The sequence below is a fragment of the Gadus morhua genome, chromosome 20 (assembly GCF_902167405.1).
Source record: "Gadus morhua chromosome 20, gadMor3.0, whole genome shotgun sequence".
In the NCBI taxonomy this organism is placed as follows: Eukaryota; Metazoa; Chordata; class Actinopteri; order Gadiformes; family Gadidae; genus Gadus; species Gadus morhua.
This window is the reverse complement of record NC_044067.1, coordinates 16,455,305-16,471,371: the sequence shown is the minus strand read 5'-3', so window position 1 is coordinate 16,471,371 and position 16,067 is coordinate 16,455,305. Positions and strand designations below refer to the sequence as shown.

The 16,067-nt window shown below is 46.5% G+C and overlaps 1 protein-coding gene across 4 annotated transcripts in view; it reads right to left on the bottom strand.

Moving 5' to 3' along the window:
• The window catches only part of ptpn4a (protein tyrosine phosphatase non-receptor type 4a), a 67,824-nt gene that overhangs the window by 31,715 nt on the left and 20,042 nt on the right, over positions 1-16,067 (bottom strand). For all 4 annotated transcript variants that reach the window (XM_030342901.1, XM_030342902.1, XM_030342903.1 and 1 more), the window contains exons 2-4: positions 7,414-7,568; positions 1,671-1,778; positions 1,542-1,584 (exon numbers count right to left, since the gene is read on the bottom strand). In XM_030342901.1, coding sequence (XP_030198761.1) covers positions 1,542-1,584; positions 1,671-1,778; positions 7,414-7,551 — 289 coding nt within the window. In that variant the 5' untranslated portion in view covers positions 7,552-7,568. The remainder of the gene's footprint in view (positions 1-1,541; positions 1,585-1,670; positions 1,779-7,413; positions 7,569-16,067) is intronic.

The window sequence follows — 16,067 nt, the reverse complement described above, 5'->3', positions numbered from 1 at the left end:
TATGGATCCAAGACTGGATCTTTAACAGACTGGTCTTTAAAAAGGGAGGATTTGAGTCAATAGACTATGCTTTGTACGCACGTCGAATTTATTTTGTAGAACATTTTAAAAATGATTTAACAATAACAATACTACAGTAGACTGTTTAATAGTCACTGGCAGGTGAATGAATGAAGAACTGAGACACAAAAGCCACGTTTGGTTAGGGTGTTGAATCACTCAGTTAACTAAAGCAAGCCTCCTAACCTTTTCTTAGAATAACAAGACAGACAATTTTGTCATTTATTTATGCAGCGTGTCAGTGATATTGGAATGACACTACAAACAAACATCAGCTGTGTTGCATAATTGGCAAAAGTAAGATAAACACATTCCCCTCTGGAAGTAGCAATGCAACATTACATCATCAGGCTAATCAGACTAAACGTCCGCTTGACAACACGGCTGTAGTCGCAAAGGTGACACCAGTAGCTTATGGCAGCAAAACGGTTTATCACCAAGCACGTTTGTAAAGGGTAAACCCTTCTATACTCCGCTTGGGAGCCAGGTCATACTACATTGCGATAGTCAACAGTGCAGTGAAATGTGTTACTGTTAACCACCAAAACAGAAGAAGAAGAATAATCTACTTCAAGCCAAGCACGGGCCTCTAACTAACACCAGAGCATGTTCTAACACACAATGTCTCCACATGAAAGAGGACCATCGCGGAGCCGGGAGTTCAGCCATTAAATATGCATGTCCGCATTGGAAGAAACCCCTTGAGGTTCACCCACAGCATGTCAGAATCTATCTGCAGACCAAATAAACGGCTCGCCGGGTCAATCTCTCGGCTATGAAGCCGGGTTGAAGCGGAGTTCACTGCAAGCTGGGGAGGGGGTGGGGGGGAGGGGGTTGTGTCGATCCAGCCCATTCCGCAACACTCTTGTGATGTTACACATTATACTACTCAGGAACAAACCTAGCAACCCGGTTGAAACTGAGTTTAATCATCGCCCGGGGGGGTTGGACTGTATTTTAAATATGTCTCAAAACACAACTGTTGCTCATGGGCCGCGGTGGCTAGTTAGTTGCTGGATTGTTTAAATTCGACTGCAGGCCGTGTTACCGGCTTAGGGAGAATTCAGTATGACTGTTGGACCGGCCTCACGGTCTCCTCAATAATCTCTGAGATGCTTAAACGACCGCTGGTGGCGGAGGTGAGATGGAGGTGAGACGGAGGTCACATGCAGCTGGAGATCGAGGGCGGTGGGTGGTGGTGGTTGTGTTGTGGTTTGGTGAAGTGGAGGCAATGTGTTGTGCCAGTTCGGTCAGGTGTAGATGACATGTGACTGACATGTGGTGGAGGTGAATGTGATGTGGAGGAAGTGTGATGGACCTGAGGTGGAGGTTATACAGAGCTTTACCGGAATTAACTGTGTGTGAAGGGTGAGCGGGAGGGGGCGGGCTGGAGGTGGAGGTGAGGGCAGAGATATCAGGGGGTGGTTTGAGGAGAAGGTGTGAGGTGCAGGTGGAGGTCATGCTCGGTGGGGTTCACCTACTTTTCAACTGCTTCCTGATGGGCTTGCTTGGGTCGAGCCAGCGCTGTAAAACATTGACAAAGAGACTTTAGAGAACAGTTCCTCCACCACACACACTCGATGTACACACAAGCGCAAACAGAGGCTGACCAGCGTGTCTGAGGAGTCCTCCGCCAGGTGAAGACCAAAGTAGTCCCTCTCTGTCAGCTCCAGGTGTTTGAAGACCGCGTCCAGAAGCACCTGGCCCAGGTCACATTTCTGCAAGAGAACATTGAATCACTTTTATCACTATATAATCATCACTTCATCAATTGATTTCCAGATCAAAAGTTTGAAGGCAAGAGGACTGAGGGATGGATGGACAAGAGGGGGATGGATGGACAAGAGAGAGATAAATCCGACAACGAATCGTGACCTAAATCGATTACAATTAATAACAAGCCGAGTCTTTCAGTTGCACATGTACACTGACTTGGCACTATTTCCCCAAAGGATTACATTGCCAAGTGTTTTGTGGATGCCCAATACAGGACCAATTTACATGCTTGTTGTATCTTTGACATACCGCGCTCCAACACTCTCTCACAAGCAAACACAAACAAAGAGACACAACACACATTTCCTGTCTTCCCCCGTGATACACTTTTCCATGTGTGTCACGGGGGACTCGTTGTAGCTGTTAAAAGATCAAATGGACAACTGTTAATAACAACTAAACTCACTAGTGGCCCGGGCACTGGACAACTGTTAATATCTAAACTCACTAGTGGTCAGGGCACTGGACAACTGTTAATATCTAAACTCACTAGTGGCCCGGGCACTGGACAACTGTTAACAACTAAACTCACTAGTGGCCCGGGCACTGGACAACTGTTAATAACAACTAAACTCACTAGTGGCCCGGGCACTGGACACAGTTAATAACAACTAAACTCACTAGTGGCCAGGGCACTGGACACAGTTAATAACAACTAAACTCACTAGTGGCCCGGGCACTGGACACAGTTAATAACAACTAAACTCACGAGTGGTCAAGGCACTGGACACAGTTAATAACAACTAAACTCATGAGTGGTCAAGGCACTGGACACAGTTAATAACAAATAAACTCACTAGTAGTCCAAAGTAATGGGCAACTGAAAATACATTTTCAACTGATTTGTCCCCACCAAATAACTACAAATAACCACTGAACTCACTAATCGACAGTACTGGAATACTGAATATACTCACTAGTCTGCAATACTGGAAAACTGAAACGTACAACTAAACTCACAAATCCACGGCAATGGACAACAGGCAGACTGGCTGAATGGTTGCCTTGGTAACAGGCAGTTTGACTGAATTTCTGGCTGAATCATTGGCTGAGAGACAAATGAGAAAGTTAAGAATCAAGCAGTTCTCCAAATTGAATTGATCAAATCTACATCTCTCTCCATTTCTTATTCATAGATCCGGACCGTGCATGTGTGTCTGAGTGTGTCTGAGTGTGTGTGTGTGTGCGTGTGTCTGAGTGTGTGTGTGTGTGTGTCTGAGAGTGTGTGTGTGTCTGAGTGTGTGTGTCTGAGAGTGTGTGTGTGTGTGTCTGAGAGTGTGTGTGTGTGTGTCTGAGAGTGTGTGTGTGTGTCTGAGAGTGTGTGTGTGTGTCTGAGAGTGTGTGTCTGAGAGTGTGTGTGTGTGTGTGTGTGTGTGTGTGTGTGTGTGTGTGTGTGTGTGTGTGTGTGTGTGTGTCTGAGTGTGTGTGTGTCCACCAGCCCATTGTAAGAAGTGGCTTTTCACAGTGGCTGTTGGAACCCTTGAAGGCGTTTTTATGCTGCACTCCCAGGAAACCCGTCACCACTGTGTGTGTGTGTGTGTGTGTGTGTGTGTGTGTGTGTGTGTGTGTGTGTGTGTGTGTGTGTGTGTGTTCAACGTGTAAGCCTTTTCTGGTATTCTAAATGCATCTGAAGCCAGTGTGCCAACGCGGGTGCCAGCGCTAGGAAACAAACAGCCATGACTATCTAGACGGAGCGGGGAGTCTGGGAGCGGCGGACACACATGCAGAACAAAAGAGCCATGTTTACTACGCTCCCATCGCATGTCATGGGCCAACCCTTTCCACTCATGAATCTGTGTGTGTGTGTGTGTGTGTGTGTGATGTATGTTTGTGTGTGTGCATGAGAGACCTGCAATCCATCTAAACACTGCTGCAGAGGGCCGTACCCACAATGCACTGTTTACGGTGGTGAGTTTAAAGACAAGTGATTCATTGATCCGATTACAGGCAAAACAAAGAGCGATCCATTACATCTAAAAAGCCCCCACGAGCTTGAGACCTTTAATCTGTACTTCGACACACGCAAGAGGACAGCCCTTCCCACGACGCATCAGTAAGAATGTGTACGCATTTACGTTGGCGAGTGTGGGCAAGAAACAGATGACTTGAGGCGGTCATTCACTGCCATTAGTCACCGTTAGGGCTGTTACCCATTCATACAAATAACCCACGGAGAGGGGAGAGAGGAACATACACAGAATCTTAACAAGGACGAGACACAGTATCTTGGCGGCGGGGGGGGGGGGGGGGGGGGGGGGGGAGAGAAAAGAGAGAGAGAGAGAGAGAGAGAGAGAGAGAGAGAGAGAGAGAGAGAGAGAGAGAGAGAGAGAGAGAGAGAGAGAGAGAGAGAGAGAGAGAGAGAGAGAGAGAGAGAGAGAGAGAGAGAGAGAGAGAGAGAGAGAGAGAGAGAGAGAGAGAGAGAGAGAGAGAGAATCTTAAAGAGGTCGCGGGAGGGGTGGGAGGAAGGGGACAAGTGTTCTTTGTGTTGAACTTCCTAATTTCACACGCACCACTGAGAGGGAGTTAGACTGTAGACCGAGACACACATAGACAGTTAGAGTGAGACAGAGAGATGTTCTGATAACATACATCTTTAGGTTGCACATTCCCTACACAATGTTATGAAACATGCCTTTAACATTCAAAATGTATGTAAATTGTGTGTGTCAAAATGCCCTACCCCCCTGCATTCTGGATATATATTGCATAGCAAGGCACCGCAGGTAGATAGAGACAGTTGTATGTATTTGTTTGGATGAAGTAAACAATGTAGTTTGAAGTGTAACAGATGCCTGACTGAAAAACAGCTTGTACTTTTCTGACTGTATCCCTGTCCCTCTACGTCTCTCCCTCTTTCAAGAAATTAGACATTTGCTTACCCATTAACAGTGCATTACAACAGCCAATTAAACAGCATCTTGCATACATGCCCTCTCACACACACACACATATAGATAGATATTTATATAAAAGTCGCACACACAGACTAGCACCCAGACACAAAGCATAAGCAAACCCGCTCTGCGCCTCCCTCTCTGATGCATTCTCCATATTGTTTTGACACAAATAGTAAGGCAACCTTATCCAAAATTAGACCCGCTGGTGAACTGAACTCTGCAGCCGTCCTGCTTGCTGCAGAGCCGGCACTTTGGTCCTGTTCACGGTAACCTAAACATACAGACAATCATGGACAGCTCGGTGATGAGCACCTTTTTGTTTTTATTGCCCATACTAAATATTATAACCCCCCTTAAAACAGCCCCTCCCCCATTGGCAAATTATTCCCTGAGCTCTGGTTGTTCCCATGACGATGGGGGTAGAGGGAAAGAGAGAGAGAGGCTGCGTGTGTGGATCCTGTCTCTACTCTATGCTCCTTAGGTCCAGCAAGGAGACGGGGAGAGGGGGAGAGGGAGAAAGATGGATAGAAAGAGACAAAGAATGGTCCGTGAAGGGAAGAGAGTATCTTACATATAGAGAGCGTATCTTAGAGCGAGCACGAGAGAGAGGGGGTATATAAAAGGAGAGCGAGGCTGCCAGCCAGGGGCGATAAATTACCAAAGCTGCACATTCATTCACACATTGGTTCATTCACATCTTCAGAGAGAGGAGAGCCATCAGATAGGGTTAGAGACCGGCCCACTCCTTCACTCATTCATCAAGGCAGATGACAACAGGCTAAAAAATATATGGACTTATCGAGCAGGGACCTAGTCCTTCAAGTCATTCATTCATGCATGCATGCATTAACCCATTCAGAGACGAGCAATATATCGATCGAGCAGGAGAGCCGAACAGAGAGCCTTTTCGTTTCCCAAATTAATTCACCCATTCATCGATCAGCTCATTCAGACACAAGAGCAAGCAGGGGGCATGCTGATGGAGCAGCCGAGAGAGAGAGAGCCGACAGAGAGATTAGGGAGAAAGAAGATAGGAAGAGGAGACCACGACTGAAGGATGCGAATAGGAAAAAGGAGGTTGCAATTTGTTATTATAATGACCATTATGATTATTCATATTATTATTTTAGCCATTTAGACACGTTTGCATTGGTCTGTCTCTCCCCGTGCGGCAGGACGATGTGCCGTCATAGCCAGCCAATCAGGAGCCAGGAGAGGGCTCGGGCCGCTGGAAATCCAGTAGCGTGGCGAATTAAGTTGCCATGGCAACCGGTTCTTCTGTGCCTTTCTTTTTTCGGCACGCAAAGAAAGAGAGGGAGAGGTGTAGGCTTACGACACGGGCGGCAGCATATCTAACCAACTCCGATACTTTAAAATACAAACAGAAACCGCACGGGGGCACTTAAAATCTGCCGGGCACAGAAGTGCATGGATTTCAGGATTCAAGTAATCTAGGTTTTCTTCTACGGGATCGCACAGTTTTGTCCAACCTTTGGCATTGTCAATGGAGATTTCCCATTGATTGTACTAAATTACCAGGGCAGATGTTTCTTTGCTTTGGCCGCAACTGACCAATTGATTCACAGGGGACTTGTGGTGGCTCAATGAGGATGAACCATTAAGTTACTTAGCAGACACTTTGATCCAAAGGGAAATCTCTTCACTGATGACGGTCATTAAGGAGCAGGTAAAGTTGTGCATTAGTGTCAACCTAAAACCGAAATCAATTCCGTTTACAACATACTGTATGTTGTCCACACACACACACACACACACACACACACACACACACACACACACACACACACACACACACACACACACACACACACACACACACACACACCTTCTCATTCTATCCCTACAGCACCAGTTTCCAGAACACACACACACACAAACACGCACGCACAGGGACGCAATATCCTTCTATGCCAACACTACGGCACCAGCCTCAAGAAGACACACACACACACACACACACACACAACAGCAAACACCTACTGTGTAAAACACATGGTTTGGCATAAGGCTGTCTAACTCTTGCTCGCTCTGTAACACCAAGTCTCTCATATCTCTCTCTCTCACACACACACACACACACACACACACACACACACACACACACACAGAAACACACCATCTCCATCTTTGACTCTCTCACACAACCCCCATTCTCTTCATTTTGCTCTCACGCTAATTCTTCCTTTCTTTCACACACTGACTCTTCCCCTTGCTCTTTCTCTCCCACATGCCTACATCAATTCTCTCTCTCTCTCTCTATCCCTCTCACAAACCTCTGATTCATTTGTTCTCAGTTTGTCTCTGCTAATAGAAGGAAACTAAAGCAGCCTAAGCATTCACTAGGAGGAATGCACACACACACACACACACGCACAAATTAATGCAGGATATAATGTTGTGGGGGGATATTTTGGAACATGTTCATTTCACAAAGGACACACACTTAGAATAGGCACACAAGCATACACACATTCTCTTGACGGTTCATTGCTGTGTGTTTGCGTCTGATGCTATTTCTCTCTGTGCTTGGTGTATGTGATTGTTGGTGCGTGTACGTACATGGTGATGGGCTTGTGTGTGTGTGTCTGTGTGTCTGTGTCTGTGTCTGTGCCTGTGCCTGTGCCTGTGCCTGTGTCTGTGCCTGTGCGTGTGTACGTACGGACACGGTGAAGGGCTGCATGGAGTGGTCCAGCAGCAGGATGTTGCAGAGCACCTGGGCGTGGTGCCGCTCGCGCTCCAGCTCCGTCGCCCGCACATTGTAGGATCTGCCGGCGGGGCAACGGAAGCGCGCGCTCATCACGCTCCTACCAGGGTCTGCGCGCACACATACACAAACACACAGAGGGGAGAATCACAGAGATGGTTAATTTATATACATAGATGCATTAACATAAATAAAACACAAGAGAGTGCAGGTTAGGGGAGCATTCCAACACCAGCGTTAACATTGCCTCAAATGACCCACAATAACTCAAAAGCATCAGGGCTCGATAACCAGACGTGGTCTTTAAATCACAGTGAACAACTCTGCTGTACCCCTCTCCATCGACAGAGCCCAGAGTACGGCTGAGCACGGCTATGGATCGCTCGCTCTGTGGATTCCAGGCCTGCTTGGATGAGGCAGGACAGGCCTACACAGGTCTAGGGGGGTAAAAAAAGGACTAAAACTACACCAAGCTCTCCCGCCCTCAGCGGGAAGGAATGTCAATGAATAGGCAGGTACTAGTGAGCTCCGCTTATGGACGCTCCAGGGGGGTATAGCCCCCGTGCTAACCCTGCCGATACACACAGACGCCGTTAAATTAGCTTGTTTTCTCCAGGATTTTAAGAGGATAATAACAATGCTAACTCAACATACGTTCAGTAACAGAGAGCAGGCATCGAGTCCAACACTCCTAGGATTAATATACCTGCTATTTTTAACTCGATACCAGATACATTCCGAATCGGAAAGAGCTTACAAGACAGAAGTTCTTTTTGCAGAGTATTTCTATTATTTTTGCGATAGTGGCACAGCTGAAGCAGAAGTTAAAATAGCCAAGTTGAAAATCAGGTGTCAGCATTCACAGAGGACTCGGGTCCCATTAAGAGCTGGAGTTAATGTCAAGGACACATCCGCTTTTACTTTGATACTCTCCGCTTGAGCTTGCACTCCGGGGACGCCACGCCTAGCCCGACCTTCCCTGCATCAAGGTCTGGCCCGGAGGGGTGGGGGTCCCATCCACCATCATCTCCCCTCACCCACCTCCTCCTCCTCCTCCTCCTCCTTTCCCCCTCCCTCCTCTCCCTCCAGCCTGGGTCTGTCTGGTCACACTGGATCAACCACAGGACGCTTTCGATCGCGAGCCGTGACTAAACGTTTCCCCGAGTCACACGGGGAATGGCGTGCTTGGCCCGCTGCATGCCAAACTGCGGCCGCATGATCTCAAATAGGAAGTGTTGACCTGTTTCACGGAGGGCGGGGGGAATGCAACCGGGCCGCGGAGGCTCGCTGACGACCGAGCGAGGGGAGAGGAGTGGCAGGGTGGAGGACATCTGCCGCACACATACACAATGTATATGGTGGTATGTGGTGAAGGTTGAAGTGAACATGTACAGTAGATGATATGTGGATAGATTCAACTCAAACCACAACATGTGTATGGTATGGGGGTGCATGCACCAATAGTCATGACATTTGACAGTTCTGAACCATAGGAGTCACCCAGAGTCCATGTAGCGGCACGGCGTGTGTCTTTGTTCAGTGTGTGTCTTTGTTTCAGTGTGTGCCTTTGTTTCAGTGTGTGTGTGTGTGTGTGTGTGTGTGTGTGCTAAAGAGTGTGTTTGATCTTCTTGTCAAGGCGCATCACCTCAAACTGCAATGACCACAAACAGATGGTGAGTGCGTAAAAATACAGGATTGTCTGTCCGTGTGGTTGTAGTGGTTGCAAAAGGCAAGCGGTCCAACCCTATTGCAGAGAATAGCAGCAACACCAAGGACCCCTCCCACCGCTGTGAGCTTTGTGCTATTTACTATGTGGGCCTTCAGCGTGCTTTCATCCAAAGTCACATGCCATTAAGGCGCAGGTAAGAAGGTCATAGTGTCTCTAACAAACGGCGGTCTACATACGTATATGGGGGGTCTTATGGAGGTCTACATTTACATCGGGGGTCTTATGGTGGTCTATGTATGCGGGGGACATTGGGGGAATCAAAACCAGGACCTTTAGGCTGGGAGTCAAACAGCCCGGCCCCCACACTATACTGTATTGTGCTCTGTACACGGAGCGTATTGAGCACTATTCATTACCACCGCCTGCGTGAAGGCAGCGCGAATCACACAGCGCAGAGGAGCGATGAAGCCGGGAGGGAGGGAGGGATGGCTTCTTATCTCTCTCTCTCTCTCTCTGCTGCTGAAGGGCTGCCACACACGCACAGAGATAACGTATGATGATGTCACAGTCTGTGACGCATGCAGGGAGCCCCCTCCGCCATGCCTCTCTGTACTGTCTCTCCCCTCTCCCCCAGGCCCACCAACCTCTCTCCTACCCTTCTTTACCAACCCGCTCTCTCCTTATCTCTCGCTTTTCTCCTCCTCCCTTCCTCTCTCTCCTACTTCTCCTCTCCATCCGTTGCCTCTCCTGTTTCCTGTTTCCTACTCTCCCTCCCCCTTCCTCGTCTTTTTCTCTCTACTCTTTTCTCATCACCCATCCTGTCCTCTCCTCTCTCCTCCTCACCCCGCTCCCACCCCAGAGTAGACCGATCAGAGGAGAGATCGGCCCCTCAGGGAGGAAGCGGCAGAATCATGCTACCATAACTACTTCCTGCTGTCAGCATCGCTTAGCAACAGAGTGTGTGTGTGTGTTGGGGGGGGGGGGTGTTTTAGAATTAAGAAGTTAGTTTGAGTGTCCATGTGTCCAAATGTTTGTGAAATGTGGTTTACGTGTGCGTGTGTGTGTGTGTGTGTGTGTGTGTGTGTGTGTGTGTGTGTGTGTGTGTGTGTGTGTGTGTGTGTGTGTGTGTGTGTGTGTGTGTGTCCCTAAAGCTGTGAGGTCATCTTATAAAAAACAAAGACAGTCTACAGCCTTCCTGTCTGCACCGACACACACACAAACAAACACGGCTAAAATGTACACAAAAGCACAACACAGATACACACCAACATCACAAAGCTATGCTTGAACACAGAAACTGCTGGGGTTGCGTTTGCCTTTTTGCAGGATTTCTATGTTTGGAAGATTGCATGTCGATGATGCACTTCTGTTGCAAACAATTCCAAGTAAACTCAAATTCCCCTTCCTCTTTAGAATTCAATACTTGTTGCGGGTACACTTTTAGAATTTGTCAAAGTTGTGACTAGTGTCTATTGAACAACTTCTAGACTGTTCTGTTTTTCGAGCTCACAATTTGTCAACCGGCTAGACAAGAGAGCCTGGGAGCCGACACAGAGGAAGGACTCAGACGCAGACGCACACACACACACACACAGTAAATTACTAATTAATTTCTGTGTGAACAAGAAGACAGCTTTTACATGCATTTTCTTTTTCTGTCATACAATTTCATCAAGGAGAATCTAAGAGGTTCCTCTTAGGAGTTCCAAAGAATAGCCATCACTATTCATGTAACGCACACATACACACACAGCTCAACACTACAGAAGGTCAGTATACAGGGCAGGACATAATTATGTAAAATCCTACATTGAAGACCCTCGTCAACCTCTCTAATATCTAGGGCAGCACAGAACAACCGTGTGTGTGTGTGTGTGTAAGTGTGTGTGTATGTGTCTATTAGTGTGTGTATGACAGAGTGTGTGTGTGTGTGTATGACAGAGTGTGTGTGTGTGTGTATGACAGAGTGTGTGTGTGTGTGTGTGTGTGTGTGTGTGTGTGTGTGTGTGTGTGTGTGTGTGTGTGTGTGTGTGTGTGTGTGTGCGTGTGTGTGTGTGTGTGTGTGTGTGTGTGTGTGTTTGTTAGGGCTTTGACTCCAAACTTCGTGATTCGAATATAATTCGAATATCAAAAAATAAAATCAAAATTCGAACGAATATTAGGCAGCCCTTAATATTCGAACCTGTTATGGGCAGGCCAAGAGGGAGAGACGTCGGAGAACCCGACGCAGACTATTCATAATATTGTAATGACCACGGAAGAGGCAGTGAATGAAGTATTGATTAGACAGCGATTTATTAGAAACCTAATAAACCGTTGGAACACGCTAGACCATAGCAACGCCGGTAAACAAACCTTGCAAAGCCCAATCCTGGACGTCGTAGAAAGCGGCGAAAAAAAGAGACATTAAAAAGAGTAAAAAAGTAAAGTAAGTAATTAAGTAAAAAGAGACATTTTTAATTTAATAGCAACGATGACAAGACGGAAAACAGGTAACTTATCAAGGTAATTTTGCCGGCATCTGAGGGGAAATACGTCATCTCCAAACATCCGGTGGAGTTTCGGCGGTGTTCGGAAGCGTTCGGAGGCGTTCTACGCATAGCTGTAGACCGTACTACATTAGCCGCGTTTACATGGACACATCTGTTCCGCATAGATTTCTATGCGGAACAGAAAATGGGCATGTATACGCCTCATTCGGAATACAATTATCTGTTCGGCATAGATTCTATGCCGAATAGAATAGGTGGTGTAGTCCGTTTTAAATCGCCATGTATACACTTATTCCGAATAGATTGGGGTTTAACTTGGAGCAGCCGCAGTAGTTCGCAGGTCCACTGAGCTCCGTCGGTACTTTTAAGCACACCGGACTTCACCGCTGTCAAGGAAAGTGGATTTATTGCCTGATTCACGTCTTTGTTATCACTCCGTAAAAGTAGTCCGGTCAGCGTGTCCGGTTGCTAAGCGACGGGACATGGGTGTTTATTAATGACGTGTCCGCGCGCGTCCGACATAACTGTAAATGAGTAGGCTACTACTAGTACTTTTGCAGGCTGAACGTTAAAATACTTCTTAACTTAGAGAGATGGCAGCTGCAGTAATGCGCAATTGGACCTTCGAGGATTCCTGGTCACTAAATTCCCGTAAGAAGACCACTCTCTCCCACCAGTCTTGGCTGCGGACTCGCATCCAAATTCCTATTTTTTGCGGCGGAGCTTAGGGTAAATATAAAGATCTGACGAGAAATTGACGTTGCTGCGCTGTCCTCCTCCTTCTTAATTGAAGGAGCAGGCAGAGAAAAGCTCTCTCCTGCTCTGCTTTCATTCAAATCAAATTTAAAATCCCCGATAGTGATAAGATATCCATTATGTCGCCGCCGGTCCAGAGATGTGTCAGGTGTGCACATAACGGACACTTTTGTTACTGCCATGTATACAGTACATTCGGAACACATTTTAGGAACAGATCTATGCCGCATAGAAATCTATGCGGATCAGATGTGCCATGTAAACGCGGCTACTGTCAAGTGTAGTACGGTCAAGTAGTAGACACTGAACAGAAATAGCATGTACTAAGTATTCGGATTCAGCCCAGGTCTTACTGAAGGCATTTAATGGTCAAAATATTATTAATAAATATTTGAATATATTCTAATATTAATATTAATAAACAAACGCACTTCGAATATGATTTTTGGGCAAAAGTCAAAGCCCTAGAGTGTGTGTGTGTGTGTGTGTGTGTGTGTGGAAGGGGGGGCGGGGGGATTGCCACCCGGAGAATGAGGGCAGCGCTTGGCCCTCGACCCTTCCCCCCATTAGGGAAAGCTGTGTGTGTGTGTGTGTGTGTGTGTGTGTGTGTGTGTGTGTGTGTGTGTGTGTGTGTGTGTGTGTGTGTGTGTCTTAGTGTGTGTGTGTGATGACAAAGCCATGCTGCAGGCTGGTAAACTGTTTAGATCGGTATGTAACGTGTACACAGGGCCAAGCTTTCGCCTTTTTTTCCACCTCTTAGATCTCAAAAGGAAACGGAAACATTAACGTCTGATTGAAAATGAACGACTGCAGGTCTCTCTAAACACACCGCACAAGGAGGCAGGGTTGGCAATGGGATTTTTGATTGACATGACCGTGGGGAAAGAGACAGAAGGGAAGACATAGCATAAAGCATAGGACCGGGTCATTAGCGATAAGGTCGGTGCGCTAGGGTGTTGAGCCGTTGGGTTTCCGTCTTTGCAAAGGTTTGCACGGGAACCTCTAGCGTCAAAGACGATTATTGTTAAAAAGCTGTCAATCTTTAATCGCAGCACGCCAATTTGCATGCAAAATGTCACTGTGCCGGGAGAACAACTCTCTGGTTGAAGTTGAACTCTTCGGTACGGCTAGCTAAAAGGCTTTAGGATTAAAGATATTAAAATGGCTTGGAATCAAACAGCGATGTTGACACATCAGTGATCAAAGGGAAATGGTTTCCATCGCTGGTGTCCCATCACCCCAGAGGGGGGTATGATTAAATCTTTTGACATGGCGGTTGCTTCCTGACATGCAGAGGGTTGAGTCTGGAGGAGGTTAACCATTTGTGTCCCTCTAGTTATATCATGACCGGTACCGGTAACTGTGTGGAACAGTGCCTCAAAAACAGGTGACGTTGAACTTTGCAGACAAGAAATGCTTTGAACATCATGAGCAGAATTTGTGTGAAAAAATTATATTCCGTCTCGTAATATGATAGTGGTACCGTTTTCCGTTGGAAATAATGATCATAAATAATTATGAAAAAATTGTCTCTTCAACCTCTGGCTTAGAGCGGTCTTGCCTTGAAGACGCTGATTGAAAACCTTTATTAAACAATTTAAAACAACAAAATACTGCCCTTTGCTATCCTCATATGCTCCCTTGCACTGAAGTGGTGAATAAGACGTCGTTTCGGTGCTTCTGTGTCAGTAGTTAGTCATTAGCAGTATAACTTGAAGTGGAGAATGCACGGTGGAACATGTGTGTACATTAGATAGGTTAATCTACCCATGCAGTTGAGCCAACCACACATGCAGTATCCCTTATCAAACCAGCATGCAGGCTAAAACCAGCTACATGATTAGGACGTACAGAACTTTATCAGCCTTTGCAGCAGAGAAAATTGTATCCAGAATGTTGTGGGTTATTTAGAGACTTCAAGCAGCTTGAGTTTGAAATTGTTTAACCAGAAAGAGGAAACGGCAGTGGGGGGTATTTCAGTGTATAACTGTAACCATCTCACGATAGGCTGGTTCTTGGGGCCAAAATATTCCCCTGCCTAGTTTAACCTCCATCCTGCTACTGTGTCAGACTTCACAATGAAAAAAACACACCAGACCAACTTGCTACAAGGTGGAGGAAACATAATAATTTAAATACAAACCAAACTCGACAGAAATTGTAGAGATGTACTCGACACTCATAATTTTTATGAATGTCAAAGGTATTTTAAAGCACTTAGTAGACTTTTGTGTAAAGTTTATGGTGTAGTCATTTTATTATAGAGTGGCCTGATAACATTGACAGGGGCAGACTGATAAGATTAGGAGCGGGCAGTTGAATGAAACATTTGTGTGTAAATGGGGTGGAACATTGTAGTAGGCTGTGGGCTGTGACTTTTTCCCCCTATTGTAGTATCTGGCCTCCAGCTCCACTGCAAGACACATTATGCCAGCCGCAGCAGTTTTCCCCTCGGACAATCCATTCTTACACACACACACACACACACACACACACACACACACACACACACACACACACACACACACACACACACACACACACACACACACACACACACACACACACACACACGTTGGATTTCCATCTGCGGTTCTTTTCTAAATCCTTTGCTACACCAATCTCTCTCTTCTTCAACCTATTCCCTCGTCTTCTCTTCCTCGCTCCTGAACATAAATGCATAAAATATACCATCATTTAAAGTATAGAATATAAATTCTGCACTGGAGGGAAAGAGACGGCCTTTAGTAGATCTCACTGCCTATTGTCCAGTGTGATCCTCCAGCTCCAGTCTCACACTCAATGTTCGAAACAAACACAAGTTGCATTGTTACTGCAGCATTTCCTGCATCAAATCCCAAAACAGAAAGGCTCCATTCAGACAGCGTGTGTTGAGATAAAGATAGCCGGCTAAAACGACACACAAGCTCCCACATCACGATGAATGTGTCGAGTGGAAGTCCGCTCTCACGGCGACACACATGAAGTGACACACATCCTGAGCCGCTCGGATCCGGGGGAGTTACTGTTCACACCGTGCGGATGATGTGGTGGTCCAAGTGTGAGACCCCGCCCATTGCTGAATGTTGCTTTGTTTTAAAGCATATTGGCTACTAGGTTAGGATTTACTACGCCTTTAGTGTATGTATGTAGTGTCTGAGTTATTCTGTATTATATTCTGGTTTTATTTGATGGCTCTGTAAAGCACAGTTCTTTTGAACTGTTCTACACCCAAACTTTTTTTTTTTATTATTGGTGCGTGTCGTGTCTCTTGAATCCGTCTCCGGAATGATCTCACAGGTCAATTAACCATCCTCACCACTTGACTGTGTGTGTGTGTGTGTGTGTGTGGGCATGTGTGTGTGGTGAGCGTTGTTCTGCATACTGGCAGTCTTGCGTCACCAAGATTGCTGCAACACACTGGTGGTGGCGACTCGCGGTGTGGGGACCACTTCTGCTTTGCTATAGAAACACGCTGAATGACAAACTACTCATCTTGGCATTTTAAATGGGTATTCATTAAATACGTCATTTGGTGAATTCTTTGCTCCTGTAGATTCTGCTGCTGCACACGCACACTCTCCCCTGCTGCGATTAATGGCCGTTATCCATCTTCATCTCATGTCTGGGGTTTTATCTACGCTAGTAACTGGATCACCCCAGAGACCAGGAGTGTGAAGCGGGTGACCTGG